This window comes from Ammospiza nelsoni, chromosome 8 (assembly GCF_027579445.1).
Source record: "Ammospiza nelsoni isolate bAmmNel1 chromosome 8, bAmmNel1.pri, whole genome shotgun sequence".
Taxonomy (NCBI): domain Eukaryota; kingdom Metazoa; phylum Chordata; class Aves; order Passeriformes; family Passerellidae; genus Ammospiza; species Ammospiza nelsoni.
Window position 1 is genome coordinate 20,371,760 of NC_080640.1, and position 17,472 is coordinate 20,389,231.

The 17,472-nt window shown below is 38.7% G+C and overlaps 1 protein-coding gene across 6 annotated transcripts in view; it reads left to right on the plus strand.

Moving 5' to 3' along the window:
- Window positions 1-16,212, plus strand: part of SEC24C (SEC24 homolog C, COPII coat complex component) — a 36,500-nt gene extending 20,288 nt beyond the window's left edge. For all 6 annotated transcript variants that reach the window (XM_059476736.1, XM_059476733.1, XM_059476732.1 and 3 more), the window contains 16 exons: window positions 236-363; window positions 1,789-1,927; window positions 3,866-3,981; window positions 5,248-5,372; window positions 5,619-5,810; window positions 6,821-6,914; window positions 8,608-8,724; window positions 9,203-9,373; window positions 9,770-9,866; window positions 10,128-10,273; window positions 10,663-10,801; window positions 11,612-11,730; window positions 12,117-12,296; window positions 12,941-13,132; window positions 13,542-13,631; window positions 14,072-16,212. In XM_059476736.1, the coding sequence (XP_059332719.1) occupies window positions 236-363; window positions 1,789-1,927; window positions 3,866-3,981; window positions 5,248-5,372; window positions 5,619-5,810; window positions 6,821-6,914; window positions 8,608-8,724; window positions 9,203-9,373; window positions 9,770-9,866; window positions 10,128-10,273; window positions 10,663-10,801; window positions 11,612-11,730; window positions 12,117-12,296; window positions 12,941-13,132; window positions 13,542-13,631; window positions 14,072-14,212 (2,186 nt within the window). In that variant the 3' untranslated portion in view covers window positions 14,213-16,212. The remainder of the gene's footprint in view (window positions 1-235; window positions 364-1,788; window positions 1,928-3,865; window positions 3,982-5,247; window positions 5,373-5,618; window positions 5,811-6,820; window positions 6,915-8,607; window positions 8,725-9,202; window positions 9,374-9,769; window positions 9,867-10,127; window positions 10,274-10,662; window positions 10,802-11,611; window positions 11,731-12,116; window positions 12,297-12,940; window positions 13,133-13,541; window positions 13,632-14,071) is intronic.
- Window positions 16,213-17,472: the final 1,260 nt, after the last annotated feature.

Below are 17,472 nucleotides of genomic sequence, written 5' to 3' on the forward strand. Positions count from 1 at the left end.
TTTATAGCTTTAAGATGACAGGAAGTCAAGTTCGTTTGTTTTAAAGTCTTTTATTATATGTAGTTAATAATGAAGAGGTATTTTATTGGGAATTCAAGCTTTCCATAGATTAAAACAATATTTAGCTAAGCTCATAGTGTGTGTGGCTTAATGACACAAGGTATCTTTGTTTCTGTTCTTGAATATGAACTGAATTTGTACTGAAATTTGTGGGGCTTTTTTATTTGTTCCCCAGGTAATGCAAGCCCCCGCTACATCAGATGCACATCTTACAATATCCCCTGCACGTCTGACATGGCCAAACAATCCCAAGTTCCCCTGGCTGCCGTCATAAAGCCGCTGGCTACTCTGCCGCCGGAGGAGGTGAGAGCTGTGCTGGGGGCACGTGTGCCATGGGCACGCTCAGGTGTCAGCATTCAACAGATTTCTTTAGAAGCATATTGAGGTGAAAAGTCCAGGTAAACATTGATTCTCCAACAGGTGTGTGATAGCAGAAGCTTCTCCTTCTGTAAAGCAGAAGAATATTATGTTCCAAACATTTAGTATTTTGACTGCCATGATAATTTCAGCTTTTTTGCAGAAGCTGTCAAGCACTGTGACTAAGTGACCAAAATACTAGGGTGCTTGCAGAGGCGTACACTTCCAGCTGATCTCCATTTCTTTCTTAGTCTAAAGTCTTTAAATAGTTGCTAATCATAGGTATTAAGTCTTTTCTAGAATGCCAGATTGTGAAATTGGATGGGAATGTATGGAACAGCACTGGTTTGGCTGTCTTCTATGCATGTGTATGCACAGCACTGTGTGGGGTGACAGAACAACACTAAATACTGAGCACTGCTGAGCTGCACTTGTATTTCTGCCCTTTATCTCTCAGCATTTATTTCCTTCTAGGTGTAATGTGTGGCTGTTGAGCCTTTTATCCACTCGTGTTTGGTTGCTGAAAATGTGAAAGCTCAGAGACTTTTACAGAGTTTGACATTTTTTAAAGTAGGCTGAATACTCTGGCTATTGTGTAGTGTTAGCCTGCTTGGAGCAGTGACATGAAGACAAACAGGGCTGCTAAATTTGAATACATAGGTCTGCAGTGTTCTGTGCCCTGTTAAACCTAAGTGTAGCATCTGCTGAGGAAAGCAATTTCCTCTGGTCTTTTAAGGGTGCTTTTCTCCTGTTGCATTTCATTTGTGTCACTAAAATATGGTTTGAATTTAAAAAACTGCTTTATGATAGAACTGATCTGTGGCTGAAGTTTAAAAGGACCACAATATGAGAAGAAGATCTTACTTGGTAACTTGGAAGCTTGTAGAGTTACACATTTTAGAGACACTTTACAAATAATAGTTGTTTGAACAAACTTTGAACAAACACTTGTAGTGTCCAGGAAAAAAAAAGGCTACAATAGGAAAATTCCCCCGGAGACCAGTCAGCTTCTAGTATTTAGAAGTTCTTAATGGCAAAGGCAAACTCACTGTGGAGGGGCCCTTCCAACAGATGAAGACTCAGCTATTCAGAGCTACAACACTGTAAACAGAGCTGAAGCTTTACATAGCTAGGTGGGATAGCCCATTAATGGCTCTAGCCCTCAAAATACTGCTGTGCTAGGGCTTGAATTGAAAAGCACATAAATACTTGTTCAGGCTTCCCACATCCCTACACTCTCTCCCACAGCTGCCAAATGCTAAATCCTATGCAGTGTACAGGGAGATAGCAATGACCACACAATGCAAAGTTTAAAACTTTCTCATCAGCATGAGACCTTTCTTTTCATGTTTTTTTCCCTTGCTTCCACAGACCCTTCCTTATTTGGTAGACCACGGAGAATCCGGTCCTGTCCGATGCAATAGGTGCAAAGCTTACATGTGCCCTTTTATGCAATTCATTGAAGGTGGAAGGAGGTTCCAGTGTTGTTTCTGCAGCTGTGTCACTGAGGGTAAGGTTTCTTCTGGAAATGCCCCTCTGGGCTCTACTGGAAAGGTCTTTGAACAAGATGCAAGCAAATCAGTCTTGATCATGTTATGATCATTTATAATGAATACTGTGATTTAGTATGTGTCTAGTCTTGTAAAAAATTATTGGAAGGCATGTTCGGTGTTCAGTTCTGAAATTGTGTTCAAAAAGGTGTTTATGTGTTGTAGTATTGTAGCAAATTTTTAATATGAGGTATTTGTAGCATAATGTGTGGTGGTTTAAAAGTCTATTGTATTTTCTTAGGGTATTTCAAAAGTACAGAGATTTTTAACAGGCTGAGATATAGGTCTAGCATGTGTTGGGATTATTTTTTTTCTCACAAAGCCTTTTTTTGTCTCACTGACACTCCTTTGAGACAAGATTGCAGTTAAATCTGCTACAGCTGAATAAGAGTGTTCAGTACAGGCCAGATAATATTAGTTGCTTTTCTAAATTAGTACAAAACATGCTTCCTTTTAAGCAGAAGTCACAATGAGCTGCTCATAGCATGACGTTTGTAAATTTGTTTTGAAGACACAGGGGAAAGTAAGGTACAACAAATCTTACGATGATGTTTTCAATGTTCCATTTGGTAGCACTGATGGCTTTTAATGGACTATTCTTACCACCTCAGTTATGCTGTACAACTGTTTGTACTAACCAAAATGGGGATTAGAAATGGTCAGCTTTAAAAACCAATTTTGTCTGGTGATTTTCTGCCTGCATACACTCCCTGTCCTGCTCACTCAGCAGCTGTATGAAGGGCTGTACCTGTAACAGTTGAGCAGAGGCAGAAAAGGGAGGGATGTTGAGACGCTGCTGATGAAAGTAATATTGTGAAAACACAATGTAGTTGTACCTAAAACCTAATAACAATTTTTGTTTTCTCTGCAAATACCATGAGGTATTTCTTCTTTGCAAGTACCAAATTAACTTGTATGGGATGTTTACTTGGAGACAAGAGTGATAAAAGCTCATATGTAATCTTAATGATATCACTTTGTTTTCTTTTGAACTTTTGAAACTTGGAATGTTTAGAATAGTTTAAATGTGGTGAATAATGTCATTCCAGGTAATCTCATTTTAATCTCCCCTGGGACTGTATAGACAGCTATATAGGATTATATAGACAGCTCAGCTATAGCTGGAATAAATTTTGTCACCTGAGCAGTTCTGCAGGAGCGAGTGTCTGTCATGGTAGTTCTTGGGGCACAAAGGAAAATGCTTTGTTTCTACAGCTGAGTTTTGTAGGCAAAAATTTAGCTTAACTCCCATTTTATTTTCTTATGCTTTGTACCAGCACAAAAGTATTGGGTTCTGGGCATGTGGTTGCACTTCTGCTCCTCTTTAATCCACTATAAGAAGGACTTTGTCTATTCTGATAAAAAGATTATGGGAGTCTCTGCACTCAAAAGTGCTTGGAGGCTTCACTCTTGTGCAGCACAGGAAGGGAAGGAAAAACTAACTTATATAGCAAAATAAGGAGCTCAGTGTTTTAGTAAGCCTGACTTGAGTCAGTAATGCTCTAGCCTGTAGTTTGCCTCAAACTGTCTTTTAAGTAATTTGTTACTACGTATATGGGATGATTATATTTTTCCTTTGGACTAGATCCGTCAGAATAATCCTAAAACTGTAATGTAGTGATGTTTCTGATATGAAATGGAAAGGAGATTCAAGAAAAGTATAACAGTGACTATACTGTGTGCTGTCTGGTGCATGAGACAAACTGGAATAAGTTTGTATTGTTTTGTTTTAATTATATTCTTAAATTGTATTAATATTTTTAGTACTTGTGTGCTAGCCCAGAGTGCTAGTTCACTTTCCTGGAGTTTTGTTTGAAACAATTGTTGTCGTGTTGGCTCTCTAGTTACAGTGTTTATTATGGGCATATCACTGAGTTTAAGGATTTTTCCTTTCCCAGTTCCACCTCACTACTTCCAACATTTGGATCATACTGGAAAGCGAGTAGATTTCTATGACCGACCTGAGTTATCACTGGGCTCATACGAGTTTCTAGCAACAGTTGACTATTGCAAGGTACAGTAGGATGTTTTCATTGCTCTTTTTATTTTCCTTTTAAAGTAAAAAGACTATTTTCTTGAAATAAGAAAGATATTAATTATCTGGGGATGATTTCTAGCTGGCAGAGATAATTAACAGCATTAATCCAGCCCACTTTATTGTGAAAAATTACATGCTTGTTTGCTTATTTACAAAACCAGTGGAGGTCCCAATCACACATGGCATAATATAATTTAATAGCTGTCTCTGTATTTTTTTTTCCTGGAGCTATATAAGGAGCTATAGCTGCACTTACCTTAGGAATTCTGCAGAAGGGATTCTTGTGCAATAGACCTTGGCAGAAAAGGGAATTGTAGGAGAGGTTCAATGCAAATACATTAGTAACTATGCAATGTGCCACCTGTTCCACAAGGCAGACCTTACCTATTGATCTTCAATTTCAAATCCAGCTGTAGTGATTAGAAGCAGAAGAAAAGTGTGGAAATGTATATTTCATAGCTGATTTGCTTTTAAATAAAGACTTAAATAATTGCCTCCTAAGGAATAGGGAAACTATGTGCAAGATGTTTATTAAAGCAACTTATATCTCTCCTGAAATATTATGCTGAGAAAATAGATGCCTAAATGTTGTGAGTTGATACTGGTTGCCTTCTAATGCCTCTGCTTTACTTTGAGTTAAGCAAAAGTACAATTATTTTCTAACAGCATAAGAAGAACTTCGAATCAACCAAGATGTGATTTTCACAGCTTTTTTCAAAGTTCTTATGTTTTGCTTTTGTTTTGAGTACATGTTTCAGTGTTACCTATAGACTTCAGAAAACTACTGACTAAAAGAAGTTTTACATTCCCAAAGAAAGCCTGATTTTTAGAAGGAAAAGGTTGTAATCCTTGGAGAAGAAAATATTTTATATTGATAGAATTGCCTATGACAAGTCTGGTCAGAGTCCAAAATTTTGAGAACTGGCAGAAATCTTCCCTGTCTACTTTTCCAATCTAGTTTAGTCATATAAATGGATTACTTAGTTGTAACTGTTTTTCTCTGGTCAATGGTAAAGTCAGTCCAGGGCATTTAATACCAGTCCATTTCAAACATAGTATGATACTATGTCTGTTAGCTGGAAAAGGATAGGAGAGAGAGTTTAAGAAACAACTGCTGCTCGTGGTTACAGAGGTACCTGAAAGCAACTAAGTTTTGACCAGCATTGATTTGTCTGTATTATGGAGCTGTTACATGAGCTGCATTACATGGCAATAGTGTGATTTCTTCCCTCTCTTCCACAGAATAACAAGTTCCCTAGTCCACCTGCTTTCATTTTTATGATTGATGTGTCTTACAATGCTGTGAAGAGTGGCTTAGTGAGGCTAATATGTGAAGAATTAAAGTCACTCCTAGATTATCTGCCCAGGTAGGTATATTGTAAACTACTGTAGTCAATGCAAATGGGGGATGCTGTTATTTTTTCTCTTTAAAAAATGCTAGAATTTTAAAAATTACTTGATAATCCTGTCAAGCTTTTCTTCAGAAAAAGGCCAAGCAAAACCCATCTTGGTGAAAATAAATTCTACTTCCTTTTATTTTTCCCTTAATGTGTTGGTTATATGTAATGGTTTGTCTATCTTCTTGGATGTGAAGGCAAGTATATCTCTTACAGGGAAGGGAACATGGAGGAATCAGCCATTCGAGTTGGCTTTGTCACCTACAACAAAGTTTTACACTTCTACAACGTGAAGAGCTCACTGGCACAGCCACAAATGATGGTGGTCTCAGATGTGGCAGATATGTTTGTGCCACTCCTTGATGGTTTTCTGGTGAATGTGAATGAGTCCAGGACAGTTATTGCCAGGTAATATCAATTGATTTACAATGTGTGTAGTAAAATACTTGTTTGGTAAATTCAAATGTTATGTGCTGAATTGTCATGTCAAGTCACTCCATGTACTTTAACTTACTCTTTGAGATTAAGCTGGTGCAGTAGGATGGGGAAATTGAAGGGCTAAGGGATTATTTGGCTCATAGTCCATCTTGGCAGAAAGTGTATACAAGGGGATTTAGTGCAGAAGGGCATTTCTGGGGAGGAAAAAAGGAAAAACTAACAAAATCCAAGCCAAAAAAAGCCCACCTAAAATAAAGCCACAACAAAACACAACCAGGATGATGCAGAGTGAAAGCTGTAAGAATACTGAATCACTGTCTTTAATTCAACTGCTTAAATAACTGCAAACTGAGACAACAGGGGTGTCCAGTTTTGGTTCTGTAGAGAAAACAAAGCTGGATAGAGAAGATAAAATCTGAAAGGAAAGAAGGAAGTTAGCAAAGTTTTGGCAAACTGTTTACTGTGGTACTTGAAGTGTAATTAATCTATGGTGTGTAGCTAAGTACATTTTGGGTAATAGGCCTGGAATTGCATGTTTTTAGAGAAAATTTCTAGCCTTTTTAATGTATTAAACAAGCCTAAGTACAAAACTGTGGGTTAAACCTATTAATCTTTGAGTAGTACACAAGATGCTTTGCAAACAGAGGCCAAATGTCACTACTATTTCCTAAGAATTTACTTACCTATGTATATTGGAATACATTAAAAGATAAAAAACACAGAAGAGCTGTGGAATTGGCATCAGTTGAGGCTATGCAGAAGACAGTGAGGATATAGATGAGAGAAGCCAATGGAGAACAATGCAGCAATTTTTCCATAGATGAGATGCCAAATACTGTAAAAGTTACACAGATTTACAAACATGTTAGGGACTTCTGTTTAAATCACCTCAATCCTATAAATCATCAACTACAGCTGTGTGACTTTTCTTATTAAATAGGATCTTGAATTGCTCTTTTATTTTCCTTATTCTTTGCAAGTTTGCTGGATCAGATTCCAGAAATGTTTGCAGACACGAGAGAAACAGAAACTGTTTTTGCACCTGTGATTCAAGCAGGGCTGGAGGCACTGAAGGTTAGTAAATGCATTTTTATGACAAATTATTTTCAGCCAAGTATTCTGAAGTTCATATTCTGCTAACACACACTAAAAAGACAATTCTAAAGATTTTGTAAGCTCCTTGTAGTAGATGCACTACATATAGGGAGTACTTGGCTCATTCTTGAAGTGCATGAACCTTCTGTTTTGTGCAGCTATCTGTATGTTCTTTACCCAATTCTTTTTTAACTAATTTCAAAGGGCAAGAACATGGCTTACTGTCAGTTGTCTGTCTGGGTTTTGCTTTAAACAATTCATAGAGCCTATGGGGGAAAAAAAAGCCTTCCAGCATTAAAAACCAGCTGCTGAAGTCTGAAGTCTCATGGAGGTGTTCCGTAGTTTGGTGTCTTTTTAATCCTGTACTCTGGTAGAATCTTAAAAGGAGAGAATATCATCTGTCGAAGTTGCCTGCAGCAATGTGCTAAACAAACAAACTTTTCCTAAAGTTCTTCCATTCTAGTACTTCATCCAGACAGAATTACATGCATGGTTTAACTCTGATTTGTATCTAGTGATCAAATTGATTCCTGTATGACCTCACCCCAAACTGGTGACACAGCTCTATTTGTCTGTCACATCCGTCAGCGAATCATTTTAGTTGGAAGAGACTTTTATGATAAGCCCAACCTTTAACCCAGTACTGCTAAGTCCTCCACTAAACCATGTTCCTAAGTGACACTTCTGCACATCTTTCAGATACCTCCAGGGTTGCTAACTCCACCACTTCCCTGGGCAGCCTGTTCCAGGGCTTGACAACCATTTCCATTAGAAAGTTTTTCCCAATGTCTAATCTAAAACTCCCCTGCTGCAACTTATAGCCATTTCCTCGTGTCCTATCTCATATTACATGGGAGAAGATGCTGACTCCCACCTAACTACAGTCTTCTTTCAGGTAGTTGTAGAGAGCAAGAAGATCTCCCCTGAGCCTCCCTTTTGGCCAGGCTGGACAACCTGACTTCTCTTACTCACTCCTCAAGCAAGAACTGTGTTCCAGACCCTTAACCAGCTTCACCACCCTTCTTTGAACATGCTACACCATCTCAGTGTCCTTGTAATGAAGGGCCCAAAATGTCAAGGTGTAGCCTCACCTGTGCTGAGTACAGGGGGAATGATCCTTAAAAGTCTCTCATAAACTCAGTTTTTGTTACAATTGTTCAATCAAGAAATGGTAAAAATTGCTAATTGACTTTTTACATACTGCATGTGTCAGAGAAAATAACTTATTAGCTAGTGTTGGCATAGGGTGTTTAAAGTTACTGATCCGTTGAAGCTCAGATTACAAAATTCTTTGCCATTTCTGTGACTTTTTTTCACAAATCCAGTAACTACAAATCAGGGAAGAAGACAATGCAACATGTTTGCACAAAACCTTTTGTATCTGGGTCCTGTTTTACTCTGTATCTTGCGAGAAAGTCCCTTTCTCCCCACTGTGGAATTATCACAAATCCAATAGAACTCAAACTTGCTCTTTGTAACTGACCAGTAATTTGTGCTCCCTCTGTTGGACACCAGTCACGTAACCAAGTGACTGAGCCTGTGTGTCTGGTAGAATCACCCTGACATTAAAAGAGTGATTGAGGTTGCTTGAATATTTGTTCTTGAATCACAGCTTCCTTTATAATTTTTGTTAATGTTTCTGACCTCTGTTGTTGCACTCACTTTCCTGCAGGCAGCTGAGTGTGCTGGCAAGCTCTTCATTTTCCACACCTCTCTGCCCGTTGCAGAGGCTCCAGGGAAGTTAAAGAACAGGGATGATAGGAAACTGATCAACACAGATAAGGAGAAGGTAATGATGGTTTGCATAATCTTTACATAAGAGTGTATATTATGCTTTTTATGGACTAAAATAACTGAAACAGTATTAAAAAAATTACAAGGATAGCACATTCTGTAACTGTCCCAGCTAATATCATTTAACATTCCACTTTTATCTTCTGTTCCCAAGCAGGGCTATGGAGACTTGACATCATAAGGATAGCTCTAGTCTGAGAGCAAGAAGAGTTAGCTCTAGATTATTACACAGGGTAAAATACCAAAATCTGCGTTAAAGTAAATGTGCTGAATTTGCAATTAAAGCAAAATGTGTAGTCATTTTCGTTATAATTAACAGTTCTTCAAAGGCAGAGTCAGGGAGAACTTAGATGATTCTGCTTTCCCTGAAGAAAGATTTAAAGTATAAGAGTATTGAACTGGGATTATAAACTGGGTCTCACTTTCATTTTCCTGGACAAACTTCTGATGTCATCTCTGATTTCCTTTCTTAGACTTTGTTTCAACCACAGACGAGCTTTTACAACAACTTGGCCAAGGACTGTGTGGCCCAGGGCTGCTGTGTGGATCTATTCCTGTTTCCAAACCAGTATTTGGATGTGGCTACGCTGGGTGTGGTACCTTACCAGACAGGAGGCTCCATTTATAAGTATGCCTATTTCCAGGTAGGAGTGACATTGACTCAGACTGCTGTCTGATCCAAGTAAGAATTATTGTTTAGCTGAGAGTTATTTTCTTTATAGTGGGAACCATAGTGAAGAAGTACTTCTTTGGAAGTAAATGGCTGCTTAAATTTCAAAATAATCAGCAAAATTATTTGGTAGCTTTGTGTCTTTATACAAACATCTCTGTTAATAACAAAACTCTGTTAATAACAAAACAGGAAGAGCTAGGCTGTTACCTCTTAGCACAATATTTTATTAGCAGGTCACTGAGCCTGATATCAGTGACTTTTAAAGTAAGACCACAGGAGGTGGTATCTGGTTTTAAATTACTTTATGGTTTATGAAGCTGGTGTGATTTTTGAAAGTGTGAAACTTCAGTTATTGCTTGCCTTCTAGCTGGAGACAGACCAGTACAGATTCCTGAATGACTTGAGAAGGGATGTGCAGAAAGAAGTGGGATTTGATGCCGTAATGAGAGTGCGCACAAGCACAGGTGGGTGTTAGCAGGGAGGAATCTTAGTGAATCGGCCACTTCAAGCATGTCTCATGGGAAGAAAGAAATCTTCCTGGAGTTTAAAATACATAATGACTAGCTATCCCAAAAGCTCTGCTAAAGCTTTGGAATTCTAAGACTTTTGTTGAGACTGCAAAGATCCCTGCTGAAATAGGATAACTTGGTGTCAGAATCAAAAGGCTGACTATGTTGGTATTCTGTTGAAAATGGTGGTTCATGTTGGGTTTTTCCCTCTTTTAGGTATTAGAGCAACGGACTTTTTTGGAGCTTTCTATATGAGCAACACAACTGATGTAGAGATGGCAGGTCTGGACTGTGATAAAACAATAACAGTGGAATTCAAGCATGATGATAAATTGAGTGAAGATAGTGGTGCACTGCTTCAGGTGAGGGGGGAGGCTTTGTAAAAGAAGGGAGTTGGTAATTGAACTGAATTATTAGACACTTCTTCAAGGAATTTTTTGTTCTTGCTTTGTGCATCTTACCATACTTTTCCAGCATACTTGTTCTGAGGATGACCTAGACTGCTTCAAACCACAGTCCTGTATTCTAAGACCAGGTCCCTTAATACAGCTGCTAAAATTGCTGCTTGTTACCTTTCATTGACCCTGATTCTTAGCATGTACCTCTAGCTTATTGTCCAAGTCTTTTATGTAGTTACCTTTTTTGTTTTTACATCTGCATCCTAGCTTTTAATAAAGTATATTCTAACCCTGCCCTTCTTATTGTAGCAGGACCTCATTTCTGTGTCTCCTGGCATTTTTGTCTCCTGCAGTGTGCTCTGCTGTATACAAGTTGTGCAGGACAGCGACGGCTCCGCATTCACAATCTCTCCTTAAACTGCTGCACGCAGCTTGCTGACCTCTACCGGAACTGTGAGACTGACACCCTCATCAACTACTTGGCTAAGTATGGTAAGGGTAAATATGGAAACAGGAATTGTAGCTTTAAACTACTGCTAAAATGCCTGTTTTGTCACCCAGTGACACCTGTGTATTCCTCCCGCTTCAAATGTCAGGTGCCAGTTCTGATACTTCAGTCAGTTATGGGAAAGAGCATAAAGCTGTGATGATTGTATTGCTGCTTAGGACGAGAGGTACAGATAGAGAGTGTAGGCTTATTCTTCATACAAATTATTTTCCAAATGTTTTTAATAACAGTTTGTATTGCCAGCTGTCTGAATTCATCCTTATATTTGTTTTTGGGCTGTTCTAGTTCATTCCTTAATTGTTGCAGAATTTTGCTTTCACAAGAAATGGTGGCCCTTGTTCATAGATATGAGTTAAATGTCATACACTTATGCGCTGTACCCTATTTACCCTTTCTAGCTTGCAGTAAAAGCCTAGAAATCCAACAGAGATTGAGAGTTGTGTATGTTGTTTGCCATTAAAATAAAGGAAACAGTCAATTTTCAGACCATTAATGGAAGATGGTCAGTCTATAAAAGGTGTTTTTATAGAACCCCATACTTTCAATTATTGTAAGTGTATTTTAAGTACATAGGAGATAGAGAGTTCAAGATTATGTAATAAAAGGGAGTAAATGAGCTTCTTCAGGTTCTCAATAGGAACATATAGTCATTTTCCTACAAGTTTGAAGCGGAAAGAATAAAAGCTTCCATAAACAATATTTGTTCAGATTTCCTTTGTGGAAGTAGTGTTGGGGTTTTGGTGTTCTTAAACAATCACTTGACAGCAGTCTGTCTCTTTCCTCTCTCTGGGCAGCATATCGTGGAGTCCTGAGTAGTCCAGTGAAGACTGTACGAGATGCACTGATCAACCAGTGTGCCCAGATCCTAGCCTGCTATCGAAAGAACTGTGCTAGTCCCTCTTCTGCTGGCCAGGTAAACTCCAGTGCTTTCACTTGAATCTCAGGCTTGGAAATTAAAAAGTGATGTCCAGCTTCTTCTTACTTAGCCTGCTCAAAAAAAGTCAATTCCTTTCCTCAGCAGAAATTTGCAAAGAGGAGACTCAGGAAACTAGATACACTACTACAAGTAAAGCTATAGTTGAGAATGGCTTCTTGGACATCTGTCTGGAGCGCAGGGAGCACTGCCTGCCTCGGGGAAAGGTTTTATGTTTCTTTTGCAGTCCATAATATAAGTAGACTATCAACTTTCACTCCTCATGGCTGTACCACACTTTGTTGCTTCATGCAAGTCTCTTTTTGTCAAACATAAGCTTATTCAGCAAGACAGCTGACCAGCTTCTGTCTGCTTGTGCCTTTTAGCTCATCCTCCCCGAATGCATGAAGCTGCTTCCTGTGTACTTGAACTGTGTGTTGAAGAGTGACGTTCTGCAGCCCGGCCCAGAGGTCACAACGGATGACCGTGCCTACATCCGTCAGTTAGTGACATCCATGGATGTGGCTGAAACTAACGTTTTCTTTTATCCCAGGCTTTTGCCCCTGGTGAGTAATTCAAGATCTGCTTAGCACTTGAGGCTTGCTGTTGTCTCACAGACTCATCTGAAGGAATGGCATTTATATTTTAGCAAGGGAAAGTGATTTGAGAAGTATTTGGGGATCTGCTGTCTGGGATATTTCGCTTCATTTTGCTCAGCATTACTGCACCTTGTGAATTTCTTGGGGGATACTTTTTTCCTGAGCTGTAAGCATATGACTAGTGACAGATAAGACACTTTTGACCCTTTCATAGTCTTTTAAAAAAGTTCTAAGGCTTACAACTTTGTGTAGTAATTTTCATTATTGCAAGGTAGCTCTACATACTGTTCTGATTTTTCATTACCATAGTTGCTGGAATAACACTAAAAACTGATTACATTCCTACTCCAGGGGGTGATATTTGAACTTGAGTCTTTCCACAGAAGCCTTGTGTTCTCTTTTGCTGACCAAGTCTCTGAACTGCTTCTGTGTCATTTTGAGTAACAAAACTAAGGAAAATTCTACTTCAGTCACAAGATTGACTACTTCTTGAGAGTCCTAGAAATGCGAAAATCATTGGTGTCTTTGTGGCAGAAATTTTCAAGACTTCCTAAAATGTTCTTTTTTTATAACTTTTATTTTACTTTAATTTTTATTTCCCTGTAAAACAGACCAAAGCAGATGTTGACAGTGATTCCTTGCCAGCAGCCATTCGGAACTCCGAGGAGCGTCTCTCCAAGGGTGACATCTACCTGCTGGAGAATGGGCTGAACATCTTTGTGTGGGTGGGAGTCAACGTGCAGCAAAGCCTGATCCAGAACCTTTTTGGAGTGTCATCCTTCAGTCAAATTAGCAATGCCTTGGTGAGCTGGATGGCAGTGCGGGAGCTAGAGTCTGTGATAGTCACCCAATACTTAAAACTATGAGAAAGCCAGCAGAAAAAAATAGCATTTCATTTTCATTAATAGAAATGAGAGAAGCACAGATGTGTGAAATATTGATAGTCTGGGCATGTCAGGCATGCTTTTGCCTAGGTTTATTTGACAAGTCATTAACAGTGAAGAGAAAAGTTGATATCTAAATGGAATAAATAATTGATGTCTAATTCTGATTTCATGTAATATTCTTTTCTAAGTAGTCGAAGTTCAAGAGATTTTATGCTAATGGGGTAGATATTTCTCTACCCTTTTACAGTATGCCAAAACTGCTGACTTCTGTTTAACATTGCTCTATTTCCCAAGACTAATGGGGATTGGATATCTTTCATTCCAGAGTACCCTGCCAGTCTTGGAAAACCCCTTTTCAAAGAAAGTGCGGTCTGTTGTTGATATGCTTCAAGGGCAGAGATCCCGGTACATGAAGGTAAAAATGTCCCCCATTTACAGCTTTAAATCCCCTTCTCTCTTAGTAGAGTCAGGTGATGCCTGATGATGCTGCAGTCCTGAACTTACTCTTCCCAATCTCATAAATGTTATTTGAGGTTTTCAAGAGTCTGAAAACAAATTTCACTAGTTTTGGAGTTTTGTGCTTACCATAGTTCTAAAACTTCCTTTTTTCAGACCTATTACAATACACTACTATATGAACTACATAGATGGTATTTTCCTTCTGTTTAGAAAGCATTGAGGCTTAACCCAGCTAAGTTACAGAAGTCAAAGCACATAAGCCATATATGCTGTGATTCTGGCTGGCTATGTTTGGAGTTTTCAGCATTTAGCTTTTTGCTCCATTTTGCCCATGAAGATGTATTCTAATAGCTACTCACTATTGGTTTTGTTCTTGTTTTGTTTGGTTTCTTGTAGTTGATAATTGTGAAGCAAGAAGATAAGCTGGAAATGCTGTTCAGACACTTTCTAGTGGAGGACAAGAGTCTGAGTGGGGGGGCTTCATATGTGGACTTCCTGTGTCACATGCACAAGGAGATTCGGCAGCTACTGAGCTAGAGGAGTGAGTGGTGCTAGAACTCAGCAGTGACATTTCAGTCTCCACTAATGACCTGATCAGAAGGCCCAGCGCCCTCAAAAAGGACAACATAGAAATCTGTACAATTCCATAATTTTTAATACACATTGCATTAGCAGAAATCCTTTCAACCTTTCCCAATCCCATATGAGAGATGAAATATTTTCCTGGTGAGGGCTAAAAAAAGAAAAAGGCCTTTGATACCAGGTCTTTTACTTGCATCTAAATTGTTTCCTGTGCTTGGCAGGAATTCACCCCCCACCCCACCCCATGCTCGCTAATCCTGTTGTAATGAATGTAGGGTTTTTTTCAGTTCACTGTACATGATTCAACATTGGGTGAAAAGCGATAACTCTTCAAAACTTCTGGTAGCTGCTGTGCATTTGTGTGGGTGTGTGTGCATGCTCCAAGTGTGAAGAGGATGCACAGGTGGGGAGGGCAAGAGGCAGGTCAGGTGATGGGAGCTGGAGCAGCCAAACATTTTGTGTCTCCTTTAAAGAGGGAAACATGATCTGTCAGAGCACAGATGTATCATGTGGCTGTCCAAACCAGAAAGCCATGAAACATGAAATGAGTGGTAAGCCAGGAAGCAGCAGGGCAAACTTCTCTCCACAATCTTCCCTGTACTATAAGTTGCTGTGCAGAACTGTAATGGAGTAATCAGTAATTAAGTGGGCAAAAATCAACAGCTTCTGAGCAGTGTAGGGGTAGAGATGGTACTTCCTGTTGACATGTGTGGTGACTCCTTTCCTTCTCATTGCACGGCTCTGTATTGTCCTACTCAATCCATGTTCCATGACCTCTCCTGCAGAGTTTACCTGTCTGTCAGATGGTGGTGGGAACAAAAGCTTCTTAACCTTAAGCAGAAAATACCTTTAACAAGGTGACGAGGGACTGTGTAGGAATTGAATGATAAGGAAGTGGCCATTTTCAACCATATTTTTGTGAATCATAGCCAACAAGCAGGAATTTGATTTATACTGACATGAATTTGAGAGTGCTTTGTACCCTGAAACACAAGGAAGGGGATACAAAACCTTAAGATTTAGACTACTGTAATAGGTATTGCAATTACCTGATTTCGGCTATTGACAGCACCTGGGCCATAGCAAAGAGTTTCATTACTGGATGTTTATACCCTCCACATTCTGTCTACTGATCAGCTTGCACAAAACCTTTTATAAGCCTGTTTGTTAAACTAAAATACCTCAGACAGATTAATCCATCCGCTTTGGCTGCTCTGCTGCTCCATTTTGCAGGGGTGGATGAGAAGACTCCTGTGAAGAGGGAGCTAGTGTAATCAAATTCAGAATTCTAAGGGCTTTGTTTATTTACTTTTGAAAGGGGGCTTGTATATTTTAACTTGAACACTTAACAAGTGTTCTTCCAGTACCCAGGAGTTTAAGCTACCAATAGCACTAAAAGTGAAAGGAAGAATGTGGATGGATTAGAGAACATGTTATATGGGCTTGATATTTCATAGGAAAGTCCTTGTTAAGATCAGAAAAATATCTGGCTGTGGTTTTAGTTCCATATCCTGTAGCATGTATATAAATCCATTTCTCTTCTAATGCTGCTAGTTTGTCTTCCCTCCCATCACTACACAGAAAGGGGAACATGAAAATTGTAATGTAGAAACTCTTTCAAGATGTAGTTGACAGAACTTTCAGCGGTTTTGTATGAATGTGGCTGACTTTTTACTCCACATACTGCCTCCAACCAAAAAATCTAGAGGATTTTTAATCAGAGGGGGAAAAAAGAACTTCCCAGGAATATAATGCACAGCAACCACAGACTTCCACAAATACTAATTTCTAGTATTAATATTGGGGGGTGTGGGGGTGGAAATGAAATCATGAATGAACCTTTCATTTTCTTCACTTGTTTTTCCAATGCATCTTTTAATTTGTAAAGAAATAAAAATATATTAAGATGTATTTTATGTCATTGTTAGTAAATAAACACTGCTTATTTTTCCAAACCCTGTATTTTGCGGGGAGGGGGGAAATGGGAAGGGCTGAAGTCTAGTTCATTGATCCTTTACAATCCAATCTTTGCTAACCAAGTTCAGTCTTTTTTTGTCATTGTTATTATTCGCACTGAATGATAAGAAATTCAACAAGAGTCAACAGACAAAAGGTACTGTTTAATCTCAGTGTTCCTTTATTTAGCTGATTGGTTTTTGACTTTCTGCCCTGTCTGAACTTCCATTTCACAAAGAAATTCCCTTTTTTTGCTGACACAGCTTGAGTCATTGACTGGGTCGGGGGTTTTTTGGTCTACTTAAGCAAATATTGCCCTTACCTTGTGACAATGTCAAATTAATGACTTCAGCAGTCTTAAAAGAGCTCATATTTCAGAATTAAAGGTACCTGGGTGAATTGGTTGGGGTTTTTTTTTTTGGGTTTTTTTTTGGTTTGGGTTGGTTTTGGGGTTTTTTTTTTTGTTTTTTTGGGGGGTTTTTTTGGGTTGGGTTGTGGTTTTTTTTTGCTGAGAGTGTTGCTAATTGCAAAAATAAAAGTTCAGCGTGAACTGGCAGTGTTATCTTGAGTGTACCCATGAATATTGCTGTTGTACAGTTTGCTGATAGCCTTATAACAAATCTGTATGAAAGCACAAGACAATCTTTGCTAAATATCCAATAATACTAAATTTGCTGTCGAATATTTTTGACATTCCTCTCCTATAGAATGTAAATTATGTCCAGAATCTGCCACAGAACTGGTGTGATAATGATGGGCCTTGTGGACCTTGTACATTAATTGTGTGGAGTAAATTGTGCAGCACATTCTGATGCTTGTGGAAATTGCTGTGGAGAGCCCATGTCTGTTACCTTCTCTCCAGGCCCAGGTGGAGGACAGTGGTGCTGTTGGAGCGGGCCTAAGCAGTGTCTACACCTAACTTTTCAAAGGAAAGGAAAACTATTCCCTCTTTAACTTGTTTCTAACATAGCTGAAAATACTTCTTTGCCTTGTGTTCATACTAACTAATGTCCTGTATTATAACTGATAATTAATGAATATTATATTGTCTCTTAAGAAGTTAATGTGAAGCTTTTAGCAATTATGTAAATAAGTAACTTAGGGGTAATTCTAGAATATGTCTGTTGGATTTACATAGCGTAGCACAAACCACTTTCCCATTTACAGAATATTTTAATACTGTAGAAATTACTCAAGGTTTGTATAGAAAAGCAGCTGTCAAGGGAGCTTTAAAATTACCTGTAGATATTAAAAAACAA